Below are 21,601 nucleotides of genomic sequence, written 5' to 3' on the forward strand. Positions count from 1 at the left end.
CACAAGAGAAGAGTACTACATGCTTGTCTATTTATTTTATTTATTTCATTTCTTTAAGTTAGCAAAATATTGTTCTATTTAAAGAGTATTAATAAGATATTATAGACATTCATGATAAAAGCCTAGATATAAAGCAAGTCATACGAGAAACATTACAAATATACATACAAAATAGAATAATGTGCGACAATAACATAATATTATTTCATAGAACAATAAATTATCATATTATCTTATCTCTTAAAAAACAAATCACTATTATGATAACATGGTGAGTAACAATCAACCTACACACCAAAAATGTAGCTCAGAATTCTATCGCTATACTAATAAATGAACTAAAAATATTAATTTTGACAAACTTAATACATCAAAATTGTACAATACAATACTTAAAGGTCTATTTTGAACTTATCATCAAAGTTAAAGAACCATTTCGTCACTTTCAATTTCATTTACGTCCTCCGAGTAGCCGTTTACATAGCTAGCTACAGTACCCGCTTCTTATCACTAAGCCAAAAAAACAAACCCAGTTCATCTTCTTCCCTCCTTAAGCCATAAATATATATACATTTTTCTTATGTAGCCGTGTTGTTCGGGCCAGCTTTCTCAGAAATTATCAATAACAATGCTCTCTCTAACGGATTCAATTCGAATTTCTTCGTCTTTAACCGAAACTCGCATTAGCACACAATTGTTCGGCAGCAGAACTCGTCGCGGAATTACAATTGTTCGGAGCAGCCGCCGTCAGGCTCGAGTTTCGAGATGTAAGTGCTCAGCAACGGAGCAACCGCAACCGCAACCGCAACCGCAACCGCAAAGACGGAAGCAACGAGCGGGGAAGTATAAAAAGGAGAAGTCGGAGGAGGAGAAAGGAATTGATCCTGTTGGATTTCTGAGTAAATATGAGATTAATCATAAGGCTTTTGCTCAGTTTCTTCGTGAAAGGTGACTTTTGCATTTGAAATGCCTTAAATTATACTACGTGTTTTCACTTTCACTTGTCATGTTTAGCTTCACGGGAGTTAGTTTGACTGATTTTTGGAGCTAAGTTGAATTAGATTGATTATAGTTGGCGTCACGAGAGTTAATTTGACTAATTTTCAAGCTAAATTGAATTGGATTAATTCAATATTTTAACTTTAGGTGTTAGAAAATTATATGAAAAATTGTAAAATACTATAAGTTGCGATACTTCTCATACTAATACTTTGGAAAAATATATCTTAAAATATTGATCAAAGCCCATGCAGTTTGACTCCCGTGAAATGAAAGGTGACAAGTAAAAGGCACGGAGGGAGTAGTGAAGTCATTTACTTGTCACATCTTGCTTAATGGGAGTTAATTTGACTAATTTTCAGTGCTAAGTTGAATTATATATATTATGTTTAGCTTAACTTGAGGCAATTTGACTAATTTTCAAGTTAAATTGAATTAGAGTAATGCAGTATTTTAAATTTAGATGTTTGAAAATTATATGAAAAATAGTAAAATACTATAAGTTGCGATACTTCTCATACATTTATGTTGAAAAAATATATCTTAAAATGTTGATCAAAGTCCATGCAGTTTGACTTTCGTGAAATGAAATGTGACAAGTAAAAGGAATGGAGGGAGTAGTGAAACCATTTGTACTGAAGCTAATGAAAGAAACAAACAGAATTATCATTTTTTGAACAGAAAATAACTGCTGTATCTTCACAACTGATTTTATTCTAAATTAAAAAATGTTTCCATCTTCTGTGGTTATAATAGTAGACTGGCCAGCAAATGTTAAACATTTTCTTTGGAATGTGACTTTTTAGAAGATCTTGCTAAATTCTGTGGCTTCTTGTGGGTTGTTGACGTGTATTTGTGATTTCATAATGCGAATTGAAACCAATTTCAGACTCTCATTAATTGAACCGACAAGATTCTTTTTGGCTAACAATTTTATCATCATGAGAAATTTCACCAATCTTCAGAATTGCCGAAACAAGTTGAGATCTTTTACGTAAATTTCCTATTGGAATTAGCAATATAATTGCCGGGAATAAGAAACTAGTATCTGCTTCATCTCAACAAAGAATTGGTCTTGCTTCCTTGCTATCGCAGCCATAGATTTCTTAATGTCTTCATGTGCAGTTGAAGTTCTCAACCGTAAATATCCTCATCCATGGTTGTCATTGTTGTCCTTGAATCAGCCTGTTCAGATGCCATTGTTATGTTCTTTCTTGAGGTAACTAGGAGAAGGAGCAATTGCAGTGTTCTAAAGGACCTAAAAGAAGAAAAACCCTTGAACAAACCTCTGTATGGAATTGAGAGAGCAGAAAGAGGGGGGAAATTCTATTCCACATACACAATTCTCTCTTATTACAATTTGAGCATCTTATATAGTGAAGTTATTTGCAGTGTGAAGAAACTAACAAAACTAACACTTTTTTGGGACTGGAACTAACAGAAAATAACAGCTGTAACTTCACAACTGATTTTCGTCAAGATTCCAACTGTTTCCATCTTCTAATTTTGCTCATAAGATATTTCTATGATTTTTGGACTTTCTGGAAACCCCTTACCCAAAATAATAATGAAGAAATATCTTTTTGAATTTTGAGTATTCTTAGACTTTCCCCCCCTACAACTTGATTTTTGAACCATTTGATCTGCAACATTTTTCTGGGTGTTTCATTCTTCTACCATTCTTCTTTGCAGATATAAATCATTGAAGGACTTGAAGGATGAAATATTGACTCGTCACTTCAGTCTCAAGGAGATGTCTACAGGGTTAGTTTTCTGTGTGAATTTCGACATTGAAATATGCCTTCTGGCTTCCTCTCCCCTATCTATGTTTGTGGCTGAGTATCATTCTGTGACTATTTTCTAGTAGTATCATATGATGCGTTTTGAATTGTTTTTGCCTGATTCGAGATGTCCATTTCACAGATACGAATTACTGGGTATGCATCGCAACATGCAACATCGAGTGGATTACTTGGAGTGGGCTCCAGGTTCAAATCCATACAAGAATTGGTCATCTTAATGTGTTTTTTGTATCAGTATTTATCTTCTTAATGTTCATTTCTTTTGTATTAATTCATACATCCTTATGACATTACCGTTTTGTGCTTATTTTGTAGTGACACCAGCCATTCTGCAACTACCATGTATATAAACTCTATTAACGTTTTAAACTTCATCCATCCACTACCATGACATTTTGAAACTTGCTCACTATTTGATATCTTCTGTTTTCATTATTGCCGTCAAGTTCCATATCTATCTAATTCAATTAGCGATTCATGTTAAGACTATGATGCAATATCACTGGAGAAAAAGACTTGATTGGGGTTTCCCTTGTAAAGCAACCTTTATGCATGCATTCAAATAATTCATCGATGTTTAATTCCAACTCTGAGGTTATCTGCAAGTCATGTAACACTTTTTGTGTCGTCAATTGTGTGACACAATTGGATGGGATGGGGGAGTACATTTAGCTCTTGATGGTCAGGAATTGTCTCGTTGTTCTTTTCTCCTTATAGTTTTGACATACAAGTGCCAAGATGTTGAAACAGGTGCTCGCTACTGTGCTCTGATTGGTGACTTTAATGGTTGGTCCACAACTGATAATTGTGCCAGAGAGGGTCATTTTGGTCATGACGATTATGGGTACTGGTTTATTATTCTTGAAGATAAATTACGTCAAGGAGAAGAACCTGATAAATTGTATTTTCAACAGTACAATTACGTGGATGACTATGACAAAGGTGACACTGGTATTACAGTTGAGGAAATCTTTAAAAAAGCAAATGATGAGTATTGGGAACCTGGAGAAGATCGCTTCATTAAATCACGTTATGAGGTGGCAGCAAAGTTATATGAGGAAATGTTCGGACCAAATGGACCCCAAACAGAAGAGGAACTAGAAGAAATGCCTGATGCAGCCACACGATACAAGGCTTTGAAAGAGCAACAAAAAAACGATTCAGCAAGCAATTTGCCGTCGTATGATGTGATAGATAATGGAAAAGAATATGATATTTTCAATGTTATAGGTGATCCTGAATCATTTAAGAAATTTCGTATGAAGCAGCCTCCTATTCCTTACTGGTTGGAAACTAAAAAAGGAAGGAACGGTTGGGTACAGAAATATATGCCTGCTCTACCTCACGGAAGCCAATACAGAGTGTATTTCAATACACCAAATGGGCCTCTTGAACGAGTTCCTGCATGGGCTACTTTTGTCATTCCAGGTAAACAAGCACTGTTTATTGGTATTTATGTACTGTTATTACCTTCATAGCTGGTTAATATGCAATTAGCCGAGATACAAGAAGAAGAAGCACTGAAACATTTAGAATTATGAATATTTTCTTTTGGTGTATTTGATTTGTCTGCCTAAATGATGTGTCTGTGACATGCAGAAATGTATGAGTATTTACAGGCTTAAGATTTTATGCATGCATGTCCACTTGTAGATATGACAAGTTACAACACACACGTATAAATAAATATATGTGTATATTTTTTTGTCAATGGTGGTGTACACATATTTACTAAAACACGTGGGTAAGAAATCACAAAGTGTTCTTTTGTATCCATTGGGATTTGAATCTTGATTTTCCATGATTTATTCCGGTGTCATTGACTGCTAAGCTACACGTTTGGGTGTGTGATAAGCTACAAAATGTGTAGTGTTTATTATGAGTTAACTGTACCTTGTGAATGTATTCTTGCATGCTTACACTTCTTTCTTTTCGAATGTCTTGTTCAAAAACCCCATTCATTAATTTGCTGATAAGAAGGCTGAGTAGCGGATGGAGCTTTAAGAGTAAAACGGGTCGCATTTACCTAGTCTAGTGCTCAGCAGCAAGCTTAGACCTAACTACCCCCTAACCTGGTTGGAGGTAAATGTACGTGCATCAAGAGTCATTTAGGTTGAATGGAAAAAGGTAGACGACCACTTTGAATTGAAGTGGTGGAGGGGTAAGTAGCATACACTCTTGGTGTGTATAATTTACCTTATCGAAAGGTCTGTGAATATATAAACTGATGCATTATAATATCTTGGTGAAAAAAAAGAAATTAGTCTTATCTGTGAAAGGAGGAAGGGGTCGGCAATTGTCGCATGAATATTTCCAGCACAAAGTGAGAGGGAGGGAGGGAGGGAGCCTCGACAATCGACTTGTACGTTGTGTTTAGCATTATAAGTTTTATCTTGGTGAATTTTCTTTTTATCTGTGAAGGGAGGAGGGGGTAAGCAATGTTGCAGAATAGTTCCAGCAGAGAGAGAAGGGGAGGGGTGGGGAAGGGGGTTGTAGGGACTCCATAATTGACTTTTGCATTGTGATTAGCATTTTGAGTAGATGATTCTTAATTGAATCTCCATGCCCACTGGAAAAGAGATGCAGGACATAATCATATCATTGATGTTGGTTTCATTTCTTATTTCTTTAGCTACCGTAAGTCCATTCTTTGATTTAGCTGTAGTATGTATTGATGTTGCTGAACTACTTTACTCTTTTTCAGATGCAGACGGGAAGCAAGCAGTGGCAGTCCATTGGGAACCAACTCCTGAGTATGCTTACAAGTGGAAACACAAGCAACCAGTCAAGCCTAAGTCCTTGCGCATATATGAATGTCATATTGGTATCTCTGGTCAGGAACCAAAAATTTCCTCTTTCAATGATTTTATAAGCAAGGTGACCACATTGCACTTTATCTTGCAATTAGTGTTGATATAAATTTTTTTGCAAGTGTTAACTCTTGAAAATCTTGGTGAGCCTCTGTTGAGTAGAAATATGATTGTCTTTCAGTCTCTGGTTTAGGTTGTGATATCTGAACTAAATCCATATTATTAAAAGAAAGGTCTGTTTTAGAAGAAATATTTTGTCCTACGCTGAAAGAGTATTTTTCTTTTCTTCTATATTCTTGCATTTGTATGGATAAAGAATCTGTTACCGCTTTTCTTTGTCTTTGCAAGTTGCTTTCCTTTAATATATATATTCTTCTTGCTATTCCAGGTCCTCCCGCATGTAAAAGAAGCTGGATACAATGCAATACAAATAATTGGAGTTGTCGAGCATAAGGATTATTTCACTGTTGGATATAGAGTGAGTTAAGAATTAGTTTCCTCTCAATTCTTTGTCCCTGGAAGTTACATATGATACATTCTCAAAATTGAACTTCTTTTGTGCTTCCTGCTATAAAGAGGCGAGCCATTACTAGACTTTCACATTATTTTGGGATTTATTACATGGTCAACAAGGCTTGAACTTGGTGATAGGCGACAATGCTCCCTCTTGTGCTGAGCCTTACCTTAAAACTATTTTTCCTGGGAACTTTTTATTGAATAACACCAAGAGGTTAACAGAAGACATTTTAGAGAAAGAAAAAAAGAAAGAAAAAATATAGTCTAGAATTAGCACTGAATATCTTCTAGTTCTTTTGAGTGGTTTTCTCTACTGGTAATGGCCTCTGAAGAGCAGAATATAAATGTGAACTACTGCTCCTTACCAAAAAAAAAATAAAAAAATAAAAAGAAATGCGAACTTTGTGCCATTTTGTATGTGTCTCTAGAGTGGCGAGAATGAGACAGTTGAGGAATGAAAAAATGATTGGTGAAAGGAGTTAATCTGTCAATTGTGGACTTCCGTCTCTGCTTTTGCATGGAAATAATTTTGTGCGTGGGTATGTCTCTACATTTGAGACAATAGGATTTTATGGAAGGAAATGATGTTGATGTAAGGTGGGGCTTGGTAGTTCCCTCGGTGGTGACAGGGAGAGAGTGGTGACAGGTTAACGGTGGTAGTGAAGGACCAATATGGAGGATTTTAGTGGTCAGTGGTGATGACAGGGATGAGAATGGGGTGTCACTGGTGAAGGGGCTTTGGGGAATTCAGTTGTTTGGTTGGCAAATGATTCGTTTATCCAAATTCAGTTCTTTTCCCTAATCGCTTAGTAGTTCTAGGTAGGGGAGTTAGACGTTGAAGAAGAAAATTATTTATTGGTTTACTTTGTTAAAGGATGCAGTAAAATGGTTGTATAATATTGATGGAGGGGAAGTGAGAGAGTATTTTCTTCCTCTACAGTAAAGCGACGGCAAAAAACTCTTTTACTTCCTTATCAAACTAGCTGAATGACTAGTACTCCTTATTTTCCATCTTCTAACACCTCTTGTTTCCAAACCTATAACTGAACATAAATTTCTATTTTAAAGAGTTATAATAGTAAGCTAAGTGCACATATGATGTTTTACGTTGGAAACTGAGAGAGGAAGCTAGATGCTGGGATATTTTCTCTTTGTTTGAGGCAAATATACAGTTGATGCCCTTTTTCCTATACTTAATCACTATATGGAATATATCAAATGCATAAGCTGTTGTTTGTCAGCGTTCCTGTCTGGTAAAATTAACAGATTGCAAATTCATGAACAGTGTAAACTGAACAATTTTAGTTGACCAATTGTCAGATATGCATTTGAAAGATTGCATCTTTATATCCCTTTCACTCTTTTTAGCTATTAGGAAATAGTGTTTTGGGCAACAACTTATAACCTTTTTGTATAGATTCGGAACTTGCTCAGCCATTATGATTTATAGTTTCTTTCTGATAAGGATGACTTATAGTTTCTTTCTCACCATCAATATGATTTTGCCACCTCTTTTCCTATATAGGTGACCAACTTTTATGCTGTTAGCAGCCGTTATGGTACACCAGATGACTTCAAGCGCTTGATTGATGAAGCACATGGTAATCCTTGACGTTTGACCTGGTCTAATATAGTTCTGTCCTGCTAAGCTGTTAGTGACTATTTATGTTGCATATTATTTGCTTTGTCTTTCCTTTTATTTTTCTGATAACTATATTCTGTATGATTTGTGAATTGAGATTGAGGTGTCATTTACTGATTGATTACTTGATATACACTTACTTTTCGTTGGACTCATTTAGTAGCTATATTTTCTGTTTAGTATAGCATTTTCATTTGGTTTCTTGCTTCAGAAAATGCTCGTAAGGTATTCTTGGATACCTATAAGCGTATATGTGCTGTGCTGTCTGCAGATTGGTCAACCTGATCAAAATTATTAAATGAGTTCTCACCCCAGCAATTCCTTGACATTAACTTTCTGTCAGGTTTATGTGGAAGCTATTTTTGCTTAATATATTCCATTTGGTTTCTTGAGATTAGAAGATGCTCATTCATTACTAGATATTCCATAAACCTAAACCTCTACGCCCGCTCTGCAAATTACTCGACCTGAATAAAAAGAATTAAATGAGTTTCATCCTAACTAGTCCTTGTAGCTAATTGCCTTAAGCTAAGACGTTACTCTTTTGCAGAACCTACTTACCACCTTCCTACGCTTGGCCGCATCGGAAGCATAAAACGCCATTTACTTTCCAAGGAAAGTAGGAGTCTTGTGAACATATTTTATTAATTTTTGGGAATATATTGATAGATAGTCCTATTAACCAGAGGAGGCTATATTGTGCGCATTCAAATTATTCTAAGACACGCCTCCTTCAAACCATTCCAAGAAATGTCTTAAAACCATGTTGATATAATTAAATTTCTTCTTTTTGAGGCAAATCATGGTGTCTCAGTGATTCTTACTTATTAGATGTAAAACAACATTTCTCTCCAAAGAGAGATGAAAGACACAACATTCCTCTCAAAAAAAAGAAAGGGATCCAAGACGCAACATGTCAACTTAGTTTTTTAAATTAAGAAAAGATTTTCCAATACCGTCTCCAGCTTATGTCTCTTCTTGCCTTTAACCTTGGTGTGCTGGTAATAATTATAGACATTGTTTTATGTTAATGAAATTTCTGGACAACATTGTGATGCACCTCCTCGTTATGATTTCTCTTTACCTGTATTGGGTTTTACTAATCAGCTGTTTTAGCAGGGCTTGGGCTGCTCGTCTTTTTGGAAATTGTGCACTCTTATGCAGCAGCAGATGAAATGGTTGGGTTATCTCTTTTCGATGGAACAAATGATTGCTATTTCCACACTGGTACAGTTTTCGAAGTGAGAATGTTCCAAAGCACCCGACTCGCTGATTATTTTTCATTTATTACATTATAAAATCATAAATTGTGTTCCCAGATGCATGTGTCATTTGTGATATGTGGTGCTGGGATTCGCCAGCCAATTTGCTTACATTGCTGTTATACTAGTATCTATTTTGGAACTGCTACACGACAAAAATAATTGCTGGCTAAGCCTATACCAGCTACATCGTATTGGAAAAGGATTGAGCTCTACGTAGGGATCTCTAACTATCTCAAATATCTGTTGCACAATTATTGTCCCTTAGGTATATTCAACTGTACATTGAACAAGACATATGGTCTTTGATAACAGTCTTTGATTCAACACTGGAGTGAAATTTGCTATTGGTATAAAGATGAAATTGGTGTCAAATTCTGAATATGTTTAAATCACAATCTTTTATTACCTTAGATCCATTGTAGTGCTCATACCCTCTTTTATTGCTCTGAAGAGCCTGTAATGGATTTGAAAATAGATATGCGGAAAAGCCTCTAAATCATTGTATCATTATTTCCCATAAGATCATCAAAAACTGGAAAGGTAAATTGGAAAACAGTTGGTTGTGGCTTGTATGCACGTGACCACGTGCTAAACGACTGGCCATGTGTGACGCAGGCATTTGCAGTATTGGCATGCTTAAACCCAACGTGCATTTATGTGACACATGCTCTTCCATGGTGCAGTTTTAAGTACTGCTAGCTATTCATTTGCCCTAGTATGCCTAGTTGCTAAGTATAACCCATATATGTGTGTCTATTTCATCTTGTACTCCTTCGCGATTGACTATTATTTGTCTGAAAACTTCTATTTTCTTGTTTTCATTCACCCCGACATGATTCACATATGTACTGTGTGGAAATAGAACATCAACAACCTCTATATGTGTCTCTGGGAGTGATGAGACAACACTAGGTGCAGAGATGACTATAGCCAAGCTGCTTTTGGTTTCCTCCAAACTAGAGTTATATCTCCACTATTGTGGGGGTGCGCATACACTCACATGAATGTATGTAGACGTGCTTATGTGTGTGTGTCTCAATTTACCCTAATAATAAAGTCAATTATTGTCATACACAAAATGAAAAAAGTATAAATGGGAGGTAGTGTATTATCCGTGAAAGGTCAACCTTTTTCCTTTTCTAATTTGTTTTCCTCATTTACCTTTTTATATATTTATATAAAAAACTTTATACCTGATTTAATTCAAAAAACAAGTACTTCTATTGTACACAGCCATAAAAATATAAACTTCAGTTCATGCTTGGTCAGACAGAATATAACAAGAGGATCGTCAGGCTTGGAGATTTATCTTGATTTCTAACTTGAAGCAAGTCAGACACCATATTCACTGCTCATTCTACTAGTTATCCAATGTACTATTTGTGTTGCATTCCTATGTTGATATATGTTCTAATAAGTTGGAGTTTCTCTTTAGTAACTTGGTAAAAGAACTATATATTATTAAACATTTTCAGTTTCTTTTTGAATCCTGAGTTCTGAAGTTACTACATAACTAGGTAAACGTGGACTCCACAAATTCTGGGGCACACGGATGTTCAAATATGGAGATCTTGATGTTCTGCACTTTCTTCTTTCAAATCTGAACTGGTGAGTTTATAGTTGTTATATGATTTCCATCCTATGCATGCTATCCTCTCAGTTTCGTAGCTAGGTTTAAATTTTTTTGGAAGTCGAGGTTTGGAACCTAATAAATGTTGCTGGTAATGCAATAAATGCACCACCATCCTTTAACTATTAAGTTCTTGCTGTATTTTACTGTACTTTACTCCTATATATAGGCTCATGTTGTAGTTCATTTGTATCAGGTGGAAAATACAAAAATAAGTCCTCGCCCTCAATTCACAATGTGTTAAAGTAGATTCATTCTTGGGAGCATTCTTAATTGCTTCTGCTCACTGGCATGCACCCCCATGCCGCTTTCCCAGATGAAATTCCTTTTTCATATTTATCAAAGTGAAATTGTACTCAATTGTCTTTTCTATCCCTGGAACATGGTTCGAATTCAGTGATCCTCGTTCCTGTCGCATGAATCTAGATAAGGAACTGCTCCTCTCGAAGAAACTCTATTACCCCAGCCCCCAGTATAAAGAAGAAAGTATAAAGTATAAAGAAGAAAGAAGAAAGAAGAAAGAAGAAAGAAGAAAGAAGAAAGAAGAAAGAAGAAAGAAGAAAGAAAACTCTGCTTTAGCCTTTAAGTAAGCGGAGATAAGAGATTTGGCACCTCGTAAGAAAATTTGTGAACTGAGAATTATCTACCAACTTAGTGGAGGTGAACCTGTTTGTTAACAGTGATCGTCTATTAGAGTGTCATCTCCTTGTTAATGTTTATTTGGATTGCTAGTGTCTAGTTAGGTGGTAGCATGTATGTTCTCTTTCTAGTAATGTCTCATAGATCCACAGTAACAGTACGACTGATACATCAGTGCATGCAATTTCTGCTTAAGAAACGAAGTTCTTTGTTCAAACGAAATGCTTTCACCTAACAGGCATGATTGTGCAAGAAATATTTTCTTGACATGTTTATACAATGATATTTTTCAGGTGGGTGGAGGAGTATCATGTCGATGGCTTCCATTTTCATTCGCTCTCATCCATGTTGTATACGCATAATGGATTTGCTTCATTTACTGGTGATATGGATGAGTAAGCATCAAAAATTCAATTTGTTCATGTTAATTGTTCATGCATTGTTTACTTATGAAATGTTTATGCATAGTTCACCAATGACATATATTTAAGATTAATATATTTGCGGTCTTTAACTGGATTTTGGTATCTATATTGATTAGGAAGTGCTAGAGATTGTAATGTGGATTAAAAACAAAGCTAGAAGGACCTCAACTTGGAATATTATGAGCATCTTTCTGTTGGGTGGTCTTTTTTCGACAATCTAAAACATTTGTTGTTGCAGGTACTGTAACCAATACGTTGACAAGGATGCCTTATTGTACCTCATATTAGCAAATGAAGTACTACATACTCTTCATCCTAATGTGATTACGATTGCTGAGGATGTAAGTAAAGTGATCTTTTTCAATTCTCTTGAAATTGTTCATTGCTATCCGAGATGCTTTTGAGGAAGTAGACATCCTTTGTTATTGAACTTGGTTCTGCTGAGTATACCTTATGTTACTCTAAGATGTTTCTTGAAAGATAATTCACTAAACGTTTCTTGATAAGTAAAGATAACTCATTTTTGAGTGTTCTACTTGTGCAAGTTTATTTCTTGGTCTTGTATTAGTAGACGTGTCAGATCTCCTTCCTTTTCACGTGCAGCTTGTAGTTTGTGACCTTTGGGTGACTTTTGGTTGGAGTAAGGGAGAAATAATCTCCACATAAAATTCAATGTTGTTTTATACAATGTTTGGTTTGATCTTATAAATGAAAAAATAAATCCTTCATGTAGTACTAATATTTATTGTTAAAAGTAAAACATCAATGTATAATAAATTTTAATACAACAATAAATATCCAATAGCATATAATCCTTACATAATTAAATTACTATCCTTGCATTAAATTCCATGTCTCACTTATCCTGCATTACAGTTCATACCTTACTAATCCCTGCACATCGTGCTTCTAAATCAATGACCTTTAACCGTCCTTTGATAAAGTTTTTTCTGTTACATAGGCAACACTGTATCCTGGACTCTGCGACCAAACTTCACAAGGTGGACTGGGCTTTGATTATTTTGCCAATCTTTCCGCCTCAGAGATGTGGCTTGCATTACTTGAAAATACTCCTGATCATGAATGGTGCATGAGTAAGGTTGAATCTTGAGTTATTGGCTTACAAGATTTTTCTCCTTTTGAATATCTAATGCTGTAATTGTTGGTGTTCTTAATTTGGTTGTCTTAATTCAGATCGTTAGTACATTAGTGGGTAACAGACAAAATACTGATAAGATGCTTTTGTATGCAGAAAATCACAACCAGGTAGCTACAATTTTTTTTTTGTCTTACATTTATGACTTTTCTCCCCTTTCCTTTACCATTCCTTCATATTGTAAAGGTCACTGAGTCTGTAATCAACATTATCTGATTGGTTGTAATTCTCCTTCTCTTTAGTCCATTTCTGGAGGTTGCTCCTTCGCAGAAATACTGATTGGTAACTCCCTGGGGAAATCTTCCATATCACAAGAGTCATTGGTTAGAGGCTGCTCGTTACACAAGGTAATTTCTTAATTTGTGATTTACACTCCATGTAGAAAGTAAATATCCTCTACCATCTAGAGGCTGCTAGCATAGTTGTTTGACATTTCTTGGTTACCATTGGTTGATCAGATCTGATACTATGAGCAGCCTCCCTACACTGGTCTCTTACTAATATTGTCTCACTCTATTTTGGCAATCCAGCCAAAATCAATAATGTTCCGTGAGCATACATGCTTACCTCTTTTTTGAGGTCAATTTAACCTTTGTACAATTATCATCATTCTTAATTTTGCAGTCAATACGTAGTGGCGTTCATGTGAAACTTGTATGTGCTTCAACAAGAAACTAGCCTTTTAATATTTTCTTCTTCTCAGAAAAATAATTCAGCTTGATGAATCTGATTTTATTGATTTTCTGGTTAGTAGATTAGTCCTTCAGATAAACCCCTTATCCAAGGGAATGCTTTTTTAAAGCATGCACTAGGCTATTTCCCTCTTTTCAGCATAATTTTGGATCACTTGTGTGCTATGTTCTTTGATATTCCCATGCATTGGACGTTGTCTAATTATGGTTGGAATCTTCTTGTATTAAATAGATGATCAGATTAATTACATGTACCATTGGTGGTCATGCATACCTCAACTTCATGGGCAATGAATTTGGTCACCCAAAGGTGTGAGTAGTTATTTTTTACTTACACGATTTGTGAATGTGCTCAACTATTGTACAGTAGATTTAGTACCAAATGACATTTGTTTCCTGCAACAGAGAGTTGAGTTTCCAATGTCAAGCAACAATTTCTCATTTTCACTAGCTAACCGCAGCTGGGATCTGTTGGAAAATGATGTACATTATCAATTGTTCTCATTTGATAAGGTGTGAACACCTAACTTTTAATTATGCAAAATGCACTCTGCTGTTTATCTATCTCTGTCTCCCTTTCCCCTCGAGGAGTAAATTTGTTCCATTTCCATGCATCATTGTTTGATTTTTATTAATCCTGATAGAATCTTTCTGATACTCTGTGAGGAGAAAATACGCCATATGAGCAATGCAAGGGAGGCTTTGTTGTTGGTCATTAGTAAATGACTGTCACTAAATTTATCTCCCCTTTTAGTGTACTTTTTAGCATTATCTGTATGATTTTGGAGTAGAGATAGCTTGGATTCCACACGACCTAGCAACCTTTTTCTGATATTCGGTGTGCCTATTCCAATATTCTGTGGTGAAAAAATAGTGCCCTCTTTAGTAGATATTTTGTTGGAAACAATATATATTTAGGCTTCCACATGCCATACAGCCAAAGCAACCTTTTCTGATGTTATGTGGAAAAGATATACTGTATGGTCAATTAAGGCGGCTCACATAGTTGTGCATTAGTGATTGAGGTTCATTTGCTACTCCGTCTTTATTGTTTTATGTCTTACTTGAATGGTACTTATCACCTCTCCATAACCATTTTTTTTCTTTTTAGTTGGTTGATGCGATTGGTTGGATAATATGATGGACTTGGATAAAAATGGAAATGACTTCTTTCATTTTCAGGATATGATGGACTTGGATAAAAATGGGAGAATTCTGTCCAGAGGTCTTGCCAACATTCACCATGTCAATGATACTACCATGGTGCAAATGCTGTCTCTCTTTTATTTGATATTTCTCTAGTAATACTTTTGTCTGTATCTCGTTTCTAGTGTGCCTGATTGATGAGAATTAGAAGGGTGATGCTCGAGAGGGCCCTATATTGACGTTTCCTAACTAGGGATCAGGTGTTTCATATTTTAGTTGTCTGTTACCCTGCTTTTGGCAAGAACATCAACTGGAATTTATCAATATAGCTAGTTTCTATGACAAACATTTATTTCTTGAACATAAAGACTGATTATTTTTGGAACAGGTGATTTCTTACTTGAGAGGGCCCAATCTCTTTGTGTTCAACTTTCATCCCGTCAATTCTTACGAAAGATACACTATAGGTGTAGAAGAAGCTGGAGAGTATCAAGTAAGTGTCATTTTATCCTTTTCTTGCTAAATGCCCCGGTCTAAATTTTTGAAGTTTCTGTTCAACATATGCTGTCCCTTCACTCCCTTGTGGCTGATGTTTTATGCAGCCGATTCAATCGAAAAATAGTGGTGGTTGTCACACCCCTTTTTCGTACTCCAAAGATTATGTTTTAAGGGTCGAAAGGGTTTTAATTATTAAAGTGACAAAAGATGAAAATTTGTTTTGGAAAAGGATTATTAACATTTTTTTTTCTTTTTTTATTCAGAGTCGCCACTTGGCCTAATCTGGTGTGCCAAGTCACCATTAGAAAATCCTTTTCAAAAACCATTTGACACTTTAAACTGGTTTGCGAACAGAGACTCCGGCTAAGGAATTCTGTTGACCGAGAGGAAGGTGTTAGGCACCCCTCGATCCCGTGGTTCAACCACGGTCGCTTGGTAGAGTGTATCAACTATTTTGGCATTACGAAATGTATAAACCACACAAAAGCACGCAAAATAATCAAACAATAAACAAAACAAAACAATACAAAAATGTAAAGTCCAGTCCAATTATACAGTCCAAAAATAGAAAAATACGAAAATATAAATCCTAGTCCAAACTAATTCTAGACTAAGCTCCAATGCCTTACCCGATGCCGCGGGCCTTCATCGCGATCATTTTTCGCCAACATAGTACGTCGGGGCATTCCCCGGTGAATAAATACAAATACCTCGGGACATTTCCCGGCCAAATGAATACACTTTTCAAATACGGTAAACAAGACATTCAAAAAAAACATTTCAAACATTCCGACAATTCACCAATTCTACATTTGCCTACCCAGCCTACTGTTTGCCTATCCGCTCGACGACATATCACATTTCAACAATGAATTAAGATACCATAATATTCACTTTTTACCGATTTTTTGATTCCCTCCCCAAAATTCCTTTTAATCAATCGCACCATTAAAACTAATCAACTTCTTTCATCATACCACCGGAGTCACATCACCAAGCACGTGATCATAACATCAACAACATCAAACAATTACAATCACCTAACACATAATCATAGCCATTTCAACAAAATAAAATAAAGAAGAAAGTACGGGAGTAAAGAGATGGACCTCAAGAGCTTTTGATTGATTTTAATAAGAGAAATAAGAGCCGCTTCAAGAACCTCGATAAACACCAATGAAATCTCGACTCTCCAAATCGAAACCGAATCAGCAGCCTGTACAAGCCTATGAATGGGCACTCCGAGTGCCGAGCATGTAAATTCTCTCCATTATGACCTTACAAGTATGAAGAAATTAATAAAACAACCACCCGTTTCTGAACAGATCCAGATCAATAAACGATTTGATGAGATAAAAAACTTGATGGTCACGTTATGCCAGGTATAGTGTAACATGACAATCCCACAGAAAAGATAGGGTAAGAATTCCGCATAAGTCAAACATCGACGCCATCACATATGAAAGGTAAGCCATGAGAATCATGAGGGCAACTTCACGATCAGTTGAGTGCCAACAATCAGTTTCCCAGTTTTTTAAGAACAACCCAACTCAAATGATTTCTGCAATTGTGGGTCTGGTTCAAGTTGATTTGCCGGAGAACTGCAATCGCCGGAGAGAGTTCAGGTCGTACCGGTGACTGTTGCCGTCGCCGGAGAGAAGTCGGGTCGGGTCGGTTGTGATGGTGGTAAAAGCGTGAGATTTGTTTCTATTGAACTCTAAAAAATGGAGGAATCCTTTTTCTGTGTGAGTGAATTCAATCCAAAGTGGGAATCTGTGTGGTGATGGGAATTGAGAGTGTGAGAGTGTTTTTTCTGTGAATTGTGGGTATGGCGTGTGGATTATTGAAGAAGATGGTCAGTTTTTGTGTTAATGGATCTGTGTATTCCGTGGAGTGTCCTGTGAACAAGAAAAGAAAATCGGAATGTTCTGCTTTTTCTCCATCCCCAAAACTGCTGAATATGTCCCTTTGTGTGTGTATATATGAGGTGAGGGTGGGGTAGTGAGGTAGGGTACGTGCGGTCACGTGGGTTAGGGGGTAGGTGTGATGTGTTTTATTTTGATTGGGTAGGTTGTTAGGATGTGTTGTCAATTTTTGGTTGGTTGGGTTGTTAGAATATTAAGATAAGACAAAATTAGTTAGGGGATTGTTTTTTTTGTTATTTGTGGAGGGATCATCACACGGGTGAGGGTACACGGTAGGATAAGGTAAAAACGGGTAAAAACGATATCGGAGAGGGACGAAATTAGGTGTCTACAGTGGTTGCTTTGTAGTATCTTAGAAGTATACACTGTCGTATGGTCACACCTCTATTTTCATATAAGTTGCGAGATAAAATATTTCGTGGATCTTTCACTTTCTTGAGGGAATGTGGAACAGTATCTAAACCTACCTCCCTGGTAAATTAGAAAAGGCACCAGCTTGCATGACAGATTGATATTTCTCATATATTCATCTCACTCCCGAGGGATGGCCTTGGCTCAGCGGTAAGCTTGCTTACCGTGGTGTGCCAGGGTCGGGGGTTCGAAACGCCCCTCCAGCGAAGCTGGGGTGAGGGCGCGTAGGTCAGGCCCGGAGTGGTCCCCCCTCCCCGACACCTACGGAGTAGGTATGAACCAGGTCGTCCCTTATTCATCTCACTCCCACATAAAACATGGGTAGAAAGTGTGAAAAACAGGATCATCAACTACGCGTCTGCATTTTGAAAAGATTTATGTAGCTATTTTTTCTGTCCCTACTTCTATGCTTGCCTCCATAGTAAATTTATAGAAAACCACTAGCTTGTGTGAGTAGAGGATCATTTTTGCCCTAATCTCTCTCTCTCTCTCTCTCATGAACACAGAAGAAAAGTATTACTCCATCTGTTTCAATTTATGTGAGCCTATTTGACTGGACATGGATATTAAGAAAGGAGTTAGACTTTTGAAACTTGTCTAAAACATGTCATAACAGTTGTGTGTGTATGAGACTTCTGAAACTTGTGGTCCTAAAATGCTATATCATTTATGTCAATACAGTTGACATATCATTGATTACCCGACCTATGTATTTCCTAGCGTCTCTAGCTATAACTTGAAATTTCAGAGAATAGTACATCTATCGAGGAACATAGTCGACATATTATTTGATTGCTTGATCTAGAATTTTGTAACTTCTCTGGCTATTTCTTACCTTATTGTTCGGCAAACTTTTATAGATCACATTAAATACGGATGAAAAGAAGTATGGTGGTAGAGGACTATTTGGCCATGATCAGAATCTTCAAAGAACCATTAATAGAAGGTAACAATCACTTCCTTTCCTTTTTCACGTGTTTTTACATGACTCATATCTAGTTGCTTACTTATGTGCTGTACTTCTAGTAGGAAGATAAATTCCAGTGTTTTACATGATCTCCGTATTAACTTCTATATAATGCATGTCTTAATATTTCCATGTCAGAGCTGATGGAAAGAGAATTTGCTTGGAAGTGCCTCTACCAAGTAGAAGTGCTCAGGTTTGGATTTCTCTTCTTTTTTGTCCCAATTTGGGCTTCCAAGGTAGAAGCTATGAACTAACAACATATTTAAAGTATCTCAAAGCTATTAAAAGGTATTATAAGAAATACTATTCTGAAAAAGCGAGTCTTCCTTCGGAAAGCACTAGTGAATTACATATATGTTGAAACAGCCTCTCTAGACATCCTTCATCTGCCATCAGGTCATGACCGATGAACGCTTGATTAATTGGTTTAACTCCTGCAGGTCTACAAATTGACCCGAATTCTAAGAGCATGATCACTCGTAGTAGTCAAAGGTGCCTCATATTATGATACAAAAGGAAAGGTACGCTCACACTACGTATCAGTTTGACTGAGATGCTAAACATGTGTTGAAGCGCCCTCATGCTTATTCGTCAAGCTTTTATAGTTTATTCAAGCTGTTTTCTTATCTTTAACAGGTTTTGCTTTGCCCCTTATACTGATCAATACTGTGGCCTTTCCGAGATGAGTTTCTGTGATTCTTGAGCATGGGCTGTTGGCTAGTCTGTTATTGTGAACTTTTGCCTTCAGCATCTGGATAGTCGATTCTCCTTTGCAATGGAGCACGGGAAAAAAAAAATTGGCTCGTCACAAGGGCCATAGGCATATACCTGATTAAGATTTCTCAGGCCCCAGTAAAACCATCACTCGCTTTAGGATACACACATTAACGGGTGGTGGGCTCTGATACCATTGAAGTTGCCAGTGTATATAAGAGCATTCACATCAATCAGAACTTCAATTTGACATCGGGTGTTGAGTCATGTTTTGTAAACATCGTGGTATCAGGTTATTGGTTCTAAGATAATACAGACACCTCTAAGAGAAGGGCATGCATCCTGAGTTTTACATCAGAGTCAAACGATTCTCATGCAACATCCTCTTATGTTATTCTATTTACATTTGTGCTACTTGCACCTTTTGTCAATTGTAACCATTTCTACTAATGTCCAGTCTTGTATAACCACACGTTTATCTAGTAGATACTCATTTTGTAGATGTGTGTGGCTTCTGACAGTCAACTCTTGTATATCATTGTTGGTCTCAGACTGTTTTGTTTAATTTTACATGTTACATCTTCGTCGATTGTCATGTATTTAGAAGACGAAGGCTAAATACTTATATTGTTTGCTTTTAGGTAACATAATGCTATCTAATCTCACTCCACTTTTACCATTCATGGAGTTGAATTGTAGTCCATATATTGTGTCTTATATCAAATGTAGTTGTCTTCCTCCATTTAGAAAAAATAACAATTGGATTGGTAAGATATCTATGATTGCTATTCATATTTTTTCTTCTTCGTTGAAGTCTCAAACTGCTATCTTTTTGAAGGATTTCAGTTATATATACTGATACAGTAATTCATATATTTTTGTACTATTAGCCTTAATTAACTTGTGATATCATCAGGGGAGAAACATAATTTAGTTTACGTATTCGGCAGAAATCAATAGCTTTATCCCAGATTGTGTATCCGTTAAAAATTCAGTAAATGTGTATATATAATAAGTTGCGACACTCACCTAATAGCATAACTACGTCTACGGTTTGATGGCAAGTGAAGAATTGCTAGAATTTATAAATTTCAAATTTCAAATTTGCTTTATAAAAAGGTGTAGAGAGTGGTTGGCTGGCTTTTAGCATCGATAAGTCATACAAACAAGAGACATACATGAAAAGGGCAAATAAAAGAATGGAGACGAGGAGATGATTAAGCTGTTTGAGATTTCTCCGCCTTTACCTAGAGGTCTCTCGGGTCTGAGTCTTGAAAATGGAAAACAATCCCTTTGCGAGCGTCGCCTTACAAATGGGCTCCGCAATGCATGAAGTCATATGTAATCGGACTCCAATACATAGATCAAATATCAGATAGAAAAAAAGAGGCTCTCTTCATAGACCAAAACCGTACAAATGGAATGTGAAGTTTCTTAACAATAAAAAAGAAAAAAAAAAGAACAAGAAAACAATATTATCACTCCTTTGCATGGGCACCACACATGTATAAAAAGGAAAAGGACCTCAACTTTCAACAAAAAGAATATTTGAGAAGGAATTATCACTTATGCAAATGGATAGCGTAAAACATATTTATATTAGCGTCGAATTCAGAATTTAAAACTTACATTTTTTACAACTATCTCAAATTAATACAATAACAATTGAATTCACAATCGCTATTATGTGAATTCTTTACTAAGTCTCGTAACGAAAGCTATCGATACAGCTCAATAACTTTGGTACGAACGCTATATTTATGTTAAAGATTCACTTTATACATATAAATAATTTATCCATAACCTAATAAGTTGTGCGTTTCAGGATTCAAAACACAAACTCAAAATCTTAACGTGGCCCCTAATTGTGATAAGATGCTCTAAGAGTAATATTCTAAGAACATTCCAATTAACAAACAGCCGTAACTAAGGTGCAATTAGTATTAGTCCAAAGTACTAACTTCCAATATTAATAAGTACAAATAGGTTACTAACAAAGCTGACGATTTCATGTTGCTATCATCATATGGTAAAACAGTTCATATTTAGCAAATAAATATTGAGATGTTTCTATCAAAGAAAAATCCAACAAGTCAGGTCTTCTTCACAAAGATTTGCACAATAAAACACATACACAAGTTGGAGAAACAAAAATTTTAGACTATTAAGTCCTCTATATGGGTGTCTTTGGTATGAAAGAAATATGTTTTCCAGGAAAATAAGTGGATTTTTTATTTATTTTTTAGTGGGTGGGGGGTAGGGGCGGGTAAAGATGAAGTGCGTTGAAAGATGAGGGGGGCAGGGGTGGGGTAAAGATGAAGTGCGTTGAAAGATGAAGATGACATAATCAATATAAAATGCTAT

The 21,601-nt window shown here is 36.1% G+C and overlaps 1 protein-coding gene across 4 annotated transcripts; it reads left to right on the plus strand.

The window, feature by feature from the left end:
- The first annotated feature begins 399 nt into the window (after window positions 1-399).
- LOC107878744 (1,4-alpha-glucan-branching enzyme 3, chloroplastic/amyloplastic) lies at window positions 400-19,940 on the plus strand. 4 transcript variants are annotated; one of them, XM_047393344.1, is made up of 23 exons: window positions 472-948; window positions 2,692-2,763; window positions 2,923-2,987; window positions 3,552-4,229; window positions 5,506-5,678; window positions 6,000-6,089; window positions 7,653-7,728; window positions 8,889-8,996; window positions 10,552-10,642; window positions 11,597-11,698; window positions 11,967-12,069; window positions 12,690-12,827; window positions 12,923-12,994; window positions 13,127-13,231; window positions 13,809-13,886; window positions 13,982-14,090; window positions 14,712-14,732; window positions 14,781-14,839; window positions 15,111-15,215; window positions 18,417-18,502; window positions 18,662-18,716; window positions 18,964-19,044; window positions 19,160-19,940. In XM_047393344.1, exons 1-22 carry the CDS (start codon window positions 629-631, stop codon window positions 18,994-18,996), a joined length of 2,739 nt encoding a protein of 912 aa, XP_047249300.1. In that variant the 5' UTR covers window positions 472-628; the 3' UTR covers window positions 18,997-19,044; window positions 19,160-19,940. The 4 variants fall into 4 exon arrangements, with proteins under 4 accessions (XP_016581339.2, XP_047249300.1, XP_047249301.1 ...); XM_016725853.2 differs by lacking the exon at window positions 14,712-14,732 and having other exon boundaries at window positions 400-948; window positions 13,982-14,089; window positions 14,759-14,839; XM_047393345.1 differs by lacking the exon at window positions 14,712-14,732 and having other exon boundaries at window positions 13,982-14,089; window positions 14,759-14,839; window positions 18,964-19,039.
- The last annotated feature ends 1,661 nt before the right edge of the window (window positions 19,941-21,601 follow it).

Source organism: Capsicum annuum, chromosome 7 (genome assembly GCF_002878395.1).
Source record: "Capsicum annuum cultivar UCD-10X-F1 chromosome 7, UCD10Xv1.1, whole genome shotgun sequence".
Taxonomy (NCBI): domain Eukaryota; kingdom Viridiplantae; phylum Streptophyta; class Magnoliopsida; order Solanales; family Solanaceae; genus Capsicum; species Capsicum annuum.